Source organism: Cyprinus carpio, chromosome B3 (genome assembly GCF_018340385.1).
Source record: "Cyprinus carpio isolate SPL01 chromosome B3, ASM1834038v1, whole genome shotgun sequence".
In the NCBI taxonomy this organism is placed as follows: domain Eukaryota; kingdom Metazoa; phylum Chordata; class Actinopteri; order Cypriniformes; family Cyprinidae; genus Cyprinus; species Cyprinus carpio.
Genome location: NC_056599.1, coordinates 25593270 through 25606667, shown reverse-complemented (window position 1 = coordinate 25606667; position 13398 = coordinate 25593270). Strand labels below are relative to the sequence as shown.

At 36.9% G+C, this 13398-nt stretch overlaps 1 protein-coding gene across 4 annotated transcripts; it reads right to left on the bottom strand.

The window, feature by feature from the left end:
• Positions 1 to 1438: 1438 nt before the first annotated feature.
• LOC109056506 (RAB40c, member RAS oncogene family) lies at positions 1439 to 11548 on the bottom strand. Of its 4 annotated transcripts, none has more exons than XM_042720413.1 (11): positions 11456 to 11548; positions 9558 to 10267; positions 9338 to 9469; positions 7215 to 7335; positions 6412 to 6538; positions 4477 to 4630; positions 3822 to 3933; positions 3663 to 3743; positions 2772 to 2886; positions 2493 to 2554; positions 1439 to 2266 (listed from the first exon to the last, which is right to left on the bottom strand). In XM_042720413.1, exons 2-11 carry the CDS (start codon positions 10232 to 10234, stop codon positions 2114 to 2116), a joined length of 1734 nt encoding a protein of 577 aa, XP_042576347.1. In that variant the 5' UTR covers positions 10235 to 10267; positions 11456 to 11548; the 3' UTR covers positions 1439 to 2113. The 4 variants fall into 4 exon arrangements, with proteins under 4 accessions (XP_042576347.1, XP_042576345.1, XP_042576346.1 ...); XM_042720411.1 differs by lacking the exon at positions 11456 to 11548 and adding an exon at positions 10346 to 10860; XM_042720412.1 differs by lacking the exon at positions 11456 to 11548 and adding an exon at positions 10390 to 10860.
• Positions 11549 to 13398: the final 1850 nt, after the last annotated feature.

Genomic DNA, 13398 nt, shown 5'->3' with positions numbered 1-13398 from the left:
ATAAAGACAGGTTATGTATATGTCCAACCAACAAATCTTTTTTATAATTATGTAAGCTGAGGGACAGTTGGTACTAATTCTATTTTTTTTTTGCATGCTGTGAAAGTGAATGGTGACTGAGGCTGTCAGTACCCAATATCTTGCATACATAATGTGAGAAAATAATGATTTTTGGGTGAACTATGCCTTTAAATATATCTTTAAAAAATGTCTTGTTTTCACCTTCTGTTTCCAGTACTTATATTACAGGTTGCTGGTTTTGTGGCAGATGCAGGAGGGTTCGTGTGTTGGGGACAAGCCAGAGGTCTCTGCACTTTCAGGGATCAAAAGAAGATAATTCCCCTCCCCCTGAATAGATTAAAATGCAAATTGCTGTATGAAGTCTTTGTGTCTGCCCATCGAGATTACAGCTACACAAGGGTCTCAGGGGAGACAAGGGGACATCTGGACCCTGCTTCATCTTCTATCCCAGCCATTAAAAAACATAAACGCTCTCCCTCAACACATACATAATAGCGCTTGTTCTCCTAGGATGAGATACGAGACATCTGTTTTGAATAGAATTCTGTCAATTTCCATTTTTACAGTCATATATAGAGAACTTCCAATAAATTACTATAAACTGACTATATACACTGTAAAACACAGACACACTACTAATAAATTATATGTTATGCAATACTTATTAAACAGTTTTTTTTATGTTTTTGGAAGAAGTCTCAGTAAAAACACTCAAGTACAGTAGAATGTAAAATATTATTACAATTTTAAATAAATATTTTTTTTCATTTGAATATATTTTAAAATGTATTTTATTCCTGTGATCAAAGCTGAATTTTCAGCATCATTACTCCAGTCTTCAGTGTCACATGATCCTTCAGAATTCATACTAATATGCTGATTTGCTGCTCAAGAAACATTTCATATCTTAATATTTATGTGGAAAGAATGATGCACGTTTTCATGATTCTTTGATTAATAAAAAAAACAGCATTTACTTGAAATATAAATTTTTGTAACACTATGGAAGTCTTTACTTTTGATCAGTTTAATAAAATGTATTGTAAAAAAAAAAAAATAATATAGAGACAGAAAGAGAGTTGGAGTTATAGCTATGCTAGGAATAACATATATATTTGCGTTTTCAACTACCCATCTTTGTGTCAGATATACACAAGAGTATCTTGGCCTTAAAAAACATGAAGGTGAATCCCCAGCTCAGATGTTTTTCATGTGTTTTGTATTTTGGTTGAATAGTCAGAAGCCTGTCGTTGCTGTGTTATGCTCTCAGTCCAGTTGGAGCACATTCTTCACAGGCTGTTCTCCAAAACAAAAGATGCAAGACTAGTTATACACTAGCACGTCTCAGAAAATAGCAACTGTTTATAGTCCAAACATCAATCATATGATCTAAGATGCACAATTATACTGCAATCTACAAAAAGGTATTAAATGAACTTTATTGAGGTACATTTAGAGTTTGAAAATGAACAGCACAAATGCATATTTATATCATGATCAACTGCTTTTATGAAGATCTTGATTTTATTAAATCATTTATATTAAAAGCTACAAAACAACAATTTGGCAACACTGACATAACAAGTGGTTCATGGTCAAATAATTTACACTAATCTGTATTAAATTCAACATGCAGAGCCAGTACACATTAGTCAGATAGATTACACTCATAACTGTATATCACTTTTACCAGTCATTCCCTTTCTATCTGCCCATCGTGAGAGGCAGCAAAAAAACTGAGGAGACGTCAACAGTGTCACTTCCAGTTGAAATAATATCATTAAATTATGGTTGTGAATGAGAATGAGTTTTAAATATCAAAGTTATAATATACTGTAAGTAATACTCTTTTTTTTTTTTTTTTTTTTTTTAAATGGTACATCTTCAGTGTTATAAAAAGTAGAAGCTTTAAAATAAATACAAAAAATAATCACAGTGTGTTTGGAAAAGGAAAGATCATGATTTTAATCTACAGTGAAGGAATATCTACTTCTGTTAAAAACCTAAGTAAGACTATTTTGAGCGTCACTGGAGTCTGACCAATAGAGCAACTTTCTCCCAGTGTTCATGTGTCTGGCTGCAGGTCCCACAGTTAGTCGGTCTTGGCAGTCTTCTGCTTCCAGGGGTAAATGAGTTCTCCTACAAACAGCTTCTTGCACAATGCGGCCCAGGAATCCTTAGGGTAACAGCTATAAGTGGGCGTCCGGTAACACTGAAGTACAGAGCTACATTTCAGTGGGTTGATCTGAAGTTGGAGAAAAGAAAATACATTTTTCATTCATGTTTGCTCATCTGGTACAGAGACAAGTAAAGAATGTCCAGTGTTTGCACTGCACAGTGAGCCAAACAAAGCTATTCAATAACCTTCATATCCATCCCACAAAATCAACAGGTCAAACCCAAACCACAAATGAAACCCAAGCATAAATAAACTATGGGACGACAGGCTGTTTTAGCAACAATCAACCTACCTCCATCATCAGGTGAAGAGGAGTTCCTGGCTCCTGACAAAGCACCTTGAATTTAACGCCCTCTGGAATACAAAGAGAGTTATAAAGTGCTTATCAGTTGTATAAACACATAATAAAGCAAGCGGTTTTCCCAGAAGGTCAGTATATGACTGCAGTACATGGCCTAGAAGTACATTCATAGTTTCATCTCTATCATCAAATGTTACATAAGAAGAGAAAGTTACAAAACTAATTATGTATTTTTTATTGATTTCTTCAATGTGATAGATTATGGCTCACCTGCCAGTCTGTATGGTCTGCAGATACGTAGGCCGATGGCAAACAGGGGTAAGGAGTTGATGAAGTCCACACTAAGATGAATCACTCCCTGAAACAGCACCATCACCAGCCGCAGCTAGAAACACAGAAAAAAGATACTTATGTTATCAATATATAAATTCAAATATTTATGATTTTTATGAATCTTTAATCTTTAAAAAACAGCATTATGTTTTCCACAATAGTATCATGCAGCACAACTCTTTATAATAAGAAACGTTTCTTGCAAATCAGCATATTAGAACGATTTCTAAACGATCATGTGACACTGTAATGACTGCTGAAAATTCAGCTTTGCCATCACATTAATATATTACATGTTAAAATATATTACATTAGAAAACAGTTATTTTTAATTGTAATAATATTTTGCAATATTCCAGTTTTTATTGCATTTTTGATCCAATATATGCAGTGATGGTAAGTATAAAAGACTTTTATATACTTAACTATTAAAAAAACAACAACAACAAAAAACATTCACATGGACCCTAAACCTTTGAACAGTACTATATAGGCCATTGCAAGCAATAAAATCATCAAGAGTTAAGAGCTAAAACAGATAATTAACAGATAACGATTTAATAATTTTCATAATGACCAAATTCATTTTTGGACCCTCTGATTCCAGATTTTCAAATATTGTCCTATCCTAACTAACCATACATCAATGGAAAGCTTATTTATTCAGCTTCCAGCTTTCTTTTACTCAGCTTTCCCATTTTAAATTGACCCTTGTGACTGGTTTTGAGGTCCAGGGTCACATATAGACACAGAGAAATGCAGCTGACTTCTGGACTGACGTAACATTTAAAAAAATGTGAGACGGAAAATGTATGAAAATAGACTCACCAGGGTAAAGACGAGGTAATACAGGGCAGTGGTGGGAAGCAGGAACAGCAGAATCGTAAAGAGCAAAGTGCCAATGAACAGCTGCAAAGGAAACAGAGCAGTGTCAGATGTGTTCTGTTGGGATGTGCTAAATAGCTGGCAGTTGTGCAGCAAATGTACCTGGTCCAGGTCGTATGAGCACGAGTCAACCCTCTGCCTCAATACATTCCATTTCTTCCCCCTGAAGAGCCGCCACAGGGAGGAGAGACCATAGATCTTCAGACAGTAGAGTCTGACAGCAGAGATAGGAAAGTACACTTCACAAACAAAGAAACTGTACTGCAGTTCTCAGAAAAGATTAAAAGCCCTGGAATTTTGTTTCAAGATTAATGTGTAAATAAAAGATGCAGGACTGTAAATATAAATGACAAGTAACTGCCCAGAAAGATCTAAGATAGAACCTTAAAGAGATAGTACACCTGAAATTCTGTCATGGTTTATGTTCACTCATGTCTTTCCCAACCTGTGTAACGTTCTTTCTAGAATGGAACATAAAATTGACTTTTATTTCATACAATGAAAGGGAATGGTGACCTTGGTGGTCCTTGGTTCCTATCCACTTGTATAATATGTTAAACAGCAGCCTGGACATTGGTCATTTTGAAAAAAACAGAAAATGTCATACAGGTTTGGAATGACAAAGTAAAGTGAGTGAGTACAGAATATTTATTTCTGCGTGAACTGTCCCTTTAAGAGGTGCAAATATAAGGTTGACACTGCCCTCTACTGGAAGTGCAGAAATATGACAGTAAGTTACAACAAAACCAAACCTCACCTTGCCCCATACACATAAAAACAGTAGATGTGGAAAGTGAGGAGGGCCACAATGTCGGACAATATGGAGAGAGCAAAGGTCAATCCCAAGCAGCCTGAGAGTCCAACATACCACAGGATCCTCTCAATGAAAGGAGACATCAGGTGGATGTAACCTGCGGACGCAATCACAAAACACAGATGTGATTCATTCATTAAGCATGGAACACTAAGCATTAAGCACATCTTACCAGCAAACATACACTCGTTCACATCCTTCTCTTCACTCTCTGAGGCAAAAGTCTCCAAACTCATCCTTTTTAATCATCCTACTACTTGTCCACTTGATCCTATTCCATCTCATCTCCTTCAAGCCATTTCTCCAACAGTTTTCATCTGCACTCACTCAAACCAACAACACAACACACCTACATAAAGTTTATCCCTTTACAAATAAAACAGGCTCGTATAACCCCACTACTTAAAAAACCCACCCTTAACCCATCTCTTTCAGAGAACTACAGACCGGTTTCCCTTCTTCCTTTCATTACAAAACACTTGAACGTGCTGTGTTCAACCAAGTCTCTGCCTCTCTCACGCAGAACAACCTCCTGGACAGCAACCAGTCTGGCTTCAGAAGTGGATATTCAACCAAGACTGCCTTGCTCTCAGTTGTTGAAGCCCTAAGACTGGCAAGAGCGGATTCCAAATTTTCAATACTTATCTTGCCCTACTGGCAAAGGGCATCTCAGGAACCGCACTCCAGTGGTTTGAGTCTTACCTATCAGATAGGTCCTTCAAAGTATCTTGGAGAGGTGAGGTGTCCAAGTCGCAACATCTAACTACTGGGGTGCCTCAGGGCTCAATTCTTGGACCAACACCAAGAATACAAGGCACCACCATTCGGAACATGCTACAAAAATCCCTTTTCAAATCACTGCTATGCTGATGACACTCAACTCTACTCTCATTCCATCCTGATGATCTGACGATAGCTGCTCACATCTCAGCTTTTCTAACAGATATTTCTTGCTGGATGAAGAACCATCACCTTCAACTCAACCTTGCCAAGAGAGAACTGCTTGTGAAACCCATCGCTTCATCACAATTTCACCATCCAGCTAGGCATGCAGATTTGCTTTATTCAACATAAAGAAGATCAGGCCCTAGTTATGGTTGATGATCAGCTGACTTTCTCAGACCACACTTCAAAAACGACCATTTCAATCATATCTTCTCAATTCAACATAAAGAAGATCAGGCCCTTTCTTTCGGAACATGCTGCACAACTCCTTGTTCAAGCTCTTGTTCTGTTCAGGCTGGACCATCACAATTCCCACCTGCCAGAAAATAAACCCTTTACAATTAATCAAGAACACGGCAGAAAGGTCACTCTCACAGACTCTTAAATTAAATGTTCCCTCCTGGTGGAATGACCTGCCCAACTCTATCCGAGCAGCTGAGTCCTTAGCCATCTTCAAGAATCTGCTAAAATCACATCTCTTCTATCTTTATTTGACCCTCTAACTATATAGCATTCTCTATTCTAATTCTATTATTTAAAAAAAACTTGCCCCTTTTAGACTTGCACTCTATTCATTTAACTAACTGCCTGCTTTCTTAAAAAAAAACTAACACTAACTTCTCTATTCTTTTTTCATTCTATCCATTTCTTTTCTTTTTATTTATTATACAATTAACAAAAGAAAAAAAGGCCTCTAACACTAGCTTGCTCTATTCTTTTTCTATTCTATCCTTTTCTATTTATGATATAATTTAAAAAAAAAAGTTGCTTCGCGTACTACGGTAAGCTTACTGAGACTTGTTATAGTACTTGCGTTTCATTGCTCTTTTGTTGTTTTTGATTGCTTCTGTTGTCCTCATTTGTAAGTCGCTTTGGATAATGATAAATGTAAATGTAACACTATGAGAATGCTTGAACTGAACATCTACTTACTGATCCACAGATGAATGTGGTAGAGAAAGAATCTCCCCAGCACCTGGTCGAGAGCTCTGTTCATCTTCAGTCCAGCAGGAGCTCCCATCAGCCATTCTAACAGCTCCTGCAGCTCTTTAGCCACACGCTGCGAGATAACCCAAGATTTTCAGAAAGACATCTGTCTACACATTTATATACACACACTACCAATATTTACTTAATTAGTAAGATATTCATCATTCTCTACCTCACACTGACAGTGTCACTACCTGTTTGCACATTCGCATCTTGCACATTCCTGTGTATCCTAATATTTAAGACTACAGTATACTTTCATGCACATTATGTTCTATTCTATATTTAATTCTACAGTATACATCTTTTTTTATATTTTATTCTTATATTTTTATTGTTTACTTTTATTTCATTCTTTCATACCTATATTTATGTATATTTTTCATCTGTGTTGAGTTTAATAATAGCACTGTCCATGGAGCGGACCTGACTCACATTTCACTGCTGGTTATATATGCTCTATATAATCGTGTATGTGACGAATAAAAATCTTGAAATAAAAAAAAATAATCTTGAAACTACCCTTTAAATCTTTGGGATTAGAAAGACTTTTCTATTTTGAAAGAAATTAATATTTTTATTCAGCAAGTAAAATTATTACAAATGACAGTTAATAAATGCAGACATTTCATCAAATAAATGCAGCTTTATCAAGCATACAAGACTTTCAAAAATATCAACATTTAAAAAAATCTTACTGATTCCAAACTTTTCCATAAATGTGATGTAATATGTGTCATACTTACATCAGCCACAGGTACCAAAGTATCTGCTAATTTGCTGATACGATTCTCCCTATAAAGCCATGAGATAAGCAGCAAACCAAGGGCTATGTCCACAAGGAAAGACACAAAAATGTTTGCTTTTCTGCAGAGGATCAAAAAAAGAAGGGTGTAAGAATATGATTTATTAAATAACACAGGAGCAACATGATGGATCAATGACACAATGCTCAGTTTTTTTTAAATAATAGGTTACATATTTACTGTGTAAATGTAAACTGTAAACTAATAAGAAAAAATTAATATCAGATTTTTTTTACCCTTTTTTTTTGACAAGTCAAGGCTAGTGTAATGATATTTAGCAATTAATAACACATGATAATTGTTCTAAATATATATATGTACAGTGCCCTCCATAAGTATTGGAACAGTAAAGACAAAATTGCTTTCTCTGCTGTGGATTCAAGACATTTGCAAATATGATTAAAAGATGAATATGCGACAAAACTACAGAATGTCACATTTTATTATTAGGTCTTTCGACACATACATGTTTTACCAAATAAAAAGGACAGCACTTTTAGAGTTCATCCCACTATTTGATGTGAGCATAAGTATTGGAACAGCAGAATTTAAGGCAGATGTAAAAGATTAAAAGCTAATATTTAGTTGCAGATCCTTTGCATGCAATCAGAGCAGTGAGTCTGCAACCCACAGACATCACCAGACTCTTGGTCTTATGCTTTGAAATGCTTTTCCCAGCCTTTAATGCAGCCAATTCCAACTGTTGCTTGTTTTGGGGCGTTTCTGTCTTTAGTCTCCTCTTCAGCTGATGAAATTCATGTTCAATCAGATTTAAATCTGGAGATTGATTTGGGCAATCTAAGACTTTACATTTCTTTGCCCTGATAAAGTCCTTGACTGAACGGAGAGGGTGTTTTGGGTCATTGTCCTGATCCAATATGAAGTGCTTTCTAATGAGTTTGGTGGCATTTTTTCTTGAATATTGGTAGCCAAGATGATTTTGTACCCTTCCAAATTCATTCTGCTACTGTCATCATACATTAAGTCATCATTAAAATTAAGAGGGTGCTGTTCTAGAGACAGCCATGCATGCCCATGCCATGACACCACCTCCACCAAGCTTTACAGATGAGGTTGTATGCTTAGGATCATTTGCAGTTCCCTTTTTCCTCCACACTTTTGCTTTCCAATCACTTAGATAAAGATTAATCTTTGTCTCATCTGTCCATCAACTTCCAAAACTCTACTGGCTCAAATTTGTGAAGAATCTTTCTATTTTTGGTGCTGATCAGAGGTTTGCATCTTGCTGTAGCTTCTGTAATTCTGTGTCAAATTCTCCTGTGGACTGTAGATTGTCAGAGCATCACTCCAGCTTTCTGAAGGTTGTTGGAGATTTTACAGACATGTATTTTAGGGTTCATTTTCACAGCTTTTATGATTTGTCTGCCATCAACTACTGTTGTTTTTCTCAGTCGATCAGGTCGTCGTTGGTTGCTGATGTCGCCGGTAGTTTCCAAACTCTTGATTTCTCCATGCCCTTTGTGTTTCCTATAGTTCTAATTGACTTCCTCTCTTCTTTTAGCCTTCACTTCACTTTCACTCACTCAAATTGCTTGCTTTTCTTTCAGAGTCGGCTTCCTCGTCTTCATCCTGGTTTGTGTGTGTCATCATCGAATGCAAGACTTAGAATGCAGAAGCAATGGATATAACTGATACGACACATTCCCTGCTTTCAATATCTGAAGAATTAATGCAACAGGACACAGCCTGAACACTTAGAAAGACCTGTGAGGCAACTGTTCCAATACTTAAAACCAAAACAAACAGGGAGATGAAACTCTAAAAGTGCTGATCTTCTTAGCTGGTAAAACATCTATGTGTTGAATCACCCAATAATAAAATGAGACATTCTGTAGTTTTGTCTCATATTCATCTTTTAATCATATTTACAGATTTCTTGACTCCACAGCAAACAGAACAATTTTGTCTTTAAGTATTTTTCAAAACCATATGAAACCAACATGAATTCAAAGAGTACATTTCTAAGAAGTTGGCACATGTATTTTAAACCCGATTTTTGTTATCAATGATGCTCTTGTATATCAGTGACCCAAGTACTGTACCTCATGAATTCCATGTGTGTAGCAGCTTTTTTGGGAGAGAAAACAGTCTTGAAATGAACTGCTCTGTATCCCGACTGAACACAGGTGGACAGCTTGCTTGAGATGAACAGCACTGGACGCAAATGTAAAATCCTGTAAAATACCAAAAGATCCGAGTATGAATTTTCATCATCACTCTTCAGTCTCGACAACAGGTTCAAGCTGAGACACATCAACTCACCTGAAGCTGCACAACCAGTGCCACAGAGACAGCAGCCATGTCAGGAAGATGCAGACCGGAACAGATGCTTGTTTTAGAAGCTCTGCAATAATACTAGCCTCCCTGCCTTCAGACTGCCAGTGGGAGAGTTTGAGAGGCCCGTCGTCATATTTGTCCAGGAGAAAGAGAGGCTGACTTTGAGCAACTGTCTGGAAGACCAAACCCAGCTCCGAGGCCTCAACATCAGACTTCTGGCCGACATCCTGCACCGGGTGAAGCTGGGACAGCATAACCTTCCTCTGGTCGTAATGAATGAGGACGATCTTATCATCGCCGTTCTTCTGCTCCTGTAGAAGTCTCCCATTGTTTTGGACCACCTGACAAGTAAAGCCTCTTTTGCCAATCTCACGGCTCAACTGCAGCCAACATTCCTGAGGAAAAATGGTACTCAGGTCTTTTAGGAAGCTGTCCATTCCTTCTTGGCCTTCTTTGGGCATACTCCAGGAGCCCAGGACGGTCAGATCCACCTGAGTCTGGCTCTGCAGCTCGCTCAAGTACTTCTTCACCTGACCCGGTATGAAGGGGTAGTGAATGACGGCCAGCACCACAGCAGAATTGTGACCTGGGATCCAGCGCCCCACCAGCAGGCCGCTGTCGGCAGTGTTACAGCACTGGGGAAAGAAGATCTTCAGCACCATGGTGGTGTGTTATAAAGTCCAAAAGATACACTCCTGTATAGGCAAAAAGCACTATTGAAGGGATGGGAACAATAACACATGCATTTTAATATGCATATATATATATAGTACCTATAATGGAAAGTTCTGAGTTGTCAAGTCAAAAATAAACATACAGTTTGCTAGCGAGGACAGATCTGTAGTACTCGTGCCCTTCAAATGAACTGAACACGAATTTGGGTCGTTTCTATGAAACCACGCGCTCCGGGCAAAACTCATATCGATTTAATTCGCACTTCTGCCGTGACCAAATGCAGCGACATGCTACTCTATGTTGTAATTAGTAGTTAAGTACTCGCAAAGTTACCTTGTGTGATTTAAAGGGCGAGGACTTCTGAGAAGTTGCTCTTATCTTGTAACCGACATCGTGCAAGTCAACTCTACTATGTGCGATAACCAACGCTGGCATGCTCCCAACAAATTAACAATGTTCAACGTTACACTAAATCATGAGAAAACAGCAGCCGAGATAACAGTCCGGTTGTGACTGCTGCTAAACGAACTAAAAACCGGTTTACCAGAGAAGTAAACAGTATTGTTGATATTAGTCCGTCACTGAAATTCCGTCGGGTCAACTCAAGGGACTTTTTCAGTTCCGACATAAATAATAACCTAGTACAGTTCTTCGACTTTATTTCACAACAGCAGGTTTAACCCAGAAGTAAACAAAAAATATATCCATACATTATATGAAGAGATCAATATTGCTCAATGCTCATATGAATTTTGTAGCAAAGGCGATTAATCATTCATAATCATGGCATTTTGGTGAGTTATTTTTCTTTCTGCAAAGCATTATAATTTTGTGTTGATCTCGTACTTAAACACAAGTTTTCCTTTGCATGCTATCGGCTTTGTTTTACAGGCCTAAACCTAACAGACCATTAGGATCATTAGGAGCAAGTCAGTAAGAAAAACAAAGGTTTTACTCAAAACAAGTCAGCTTCCAGAAGAGATCAGATGCACTACAACAGACTCAACAGCACATAAATCCAGACTAAAACATATCTACTTAATGAAAGATAACTCATTCCTACTGACCTCTATCAACCAACTCATCTATCCATACCTATCTACTCCCCCCTCTTTTCATCCATTTTTTCTTAGATATCTGTTATGATTTTTTAAAAGATTTCATTTAAAGCACTTATTACCATTAAGAAATGTGCTAAACAAACTTGCCTTGTTTAAAAGCCAGAAGAGTCACAGTAACTGCCGACCAGTGAACGCGTCTGAATGGGACTTAACCTAAATGAAACGTTAGCTATCTTAACATTCAAGACAAAAAAGGGTCCTCTAAACAATCAGCCTTTCTTTCCTGATAACAGCTTCACACATGATAAGACTTGAATTTCAAGAGGGAACTCAAGCAGATGTGAACATGAGCTGTGGAAGAACATTTATTTAAGTCACTCTGCAAATCTAAATTGTCTTTTTTTCACCTCTTTTTCAAAGCTGTGCAGAGCTTATTAAACTTCATATAATACCATCTGCACTAAAACGTTTAATGATCCTTGACAAATGAGAAAAGTATGTTGGAAAAAAATAAATACAATAAAACAGCCCAAATCCATCTACACTGGTCACTAGATATTATTAGCAACATTACTAGCCTTTTCTCAATCTCAAATTATGTGTTAACCAGTGTTGGGCAGTAACTAGTTTCTAGCAACTAATAATATTACTTTTTACAGTTACTAGTGTAACTAATTACTAATACGATTTTTGTAATAATATTACAGTTACCCCCCATAGTTTTTTAGTTATTATTTTGATGCCTTAACCCCTGCTGATTTGTAATCCAACAATACAATAATACCTACATTTATTTTCATGATTCACATGAAGTCAGTAGTGCATCAAGCAAGCTTGAAATATGAAAAAGCTTACATTCAGCAGATGGAAATATTGCCATTGCATTGATTTTGTCAGGACAAAAAAATATGCTTTAAACACCGATGTGTAAGTTGTTGCATTACTCTGGCATTGCATGGCTTGGCCACACACATTCCTTTGATCCTGATACAAATTATATGAATAGAAATCTTACAAACATATGCCATTTCTTTTGAATAAATACATCATGAAATATAATCATATATGGGTAAAGAGAAATTATAAAAGAGTGTTTGTAATAACATTTGACTGCGATCCAATGTGGATTTTGGTCAAATGATGAGGCAGAAATATATTGTTTTACATTTTAGAAGAATTTTGTGTGGAAGATACATACGTTTACGTGGGGGCATAAAGGAAAAGTAATGTAGTGTAACTAATTAGTGTTGCCAGAAAGTAATTAATAAAGTAATAATATTACTTTTGAAAGGAGTAACTAGTAATGAGTGATAAATGGCATTTTTGGAGTGATAGAGGTAGACATAGTATTTTCCAGAAGATGGCGCTAGAGTTGCATTAACGATGACGAAGTCATGAAAATGCATGAAATATTCACCTTCAATATTCAGGATGTTGAAATGACACTTAAATGGGAATAACAGGAATAACAGGAGGAGTTTGCTTAACCGCAATTAAAGGAAATTCAATACAGAAACACAAAAACTTCAAGACAAAACATACTCACATGATTTATCACCATTTGCTTATCAAGGTACAAACATCCGTGGAGGAGAAAAGGATTTACAGGAAAACCGTTCCTTTATTTCCTACAGCTGTAATGTAAATCAGACGTTTAGTTCAGTACAGTTCAATAGAGTTAACCTTAGCAGGCAGCTTTTTGAAGGGATAGTCGTCATAAATTGATAAGAGAATATATTAAATATTGACTGCCATTGTATGGACAAATACATACAGTCAATGGGACTCGGAACTGTTAAATTGTGCTATACAGTAGCCTACCACAATGTGTATTGCGTCTTGTTCATATATAGAATAACAATTGTTTTCAAAATTTGATTAAAGCACTTCAACAATGTTCCATAAAAAATACATTTCTATTATTTCAGTTAAGAGTAATCCGGTCGCACCTGTCCAAAAACCTGGCTCCTGATTATGTAACAGTATACCTTTGCCCTATATTCACGCCTCTTCAGTGAACAGCACAAAGACGTCTTCAGGTAAAGATCTGTCCTGCAGCTGGCGCCGGCCAGTCACGTGAATGCCTACTT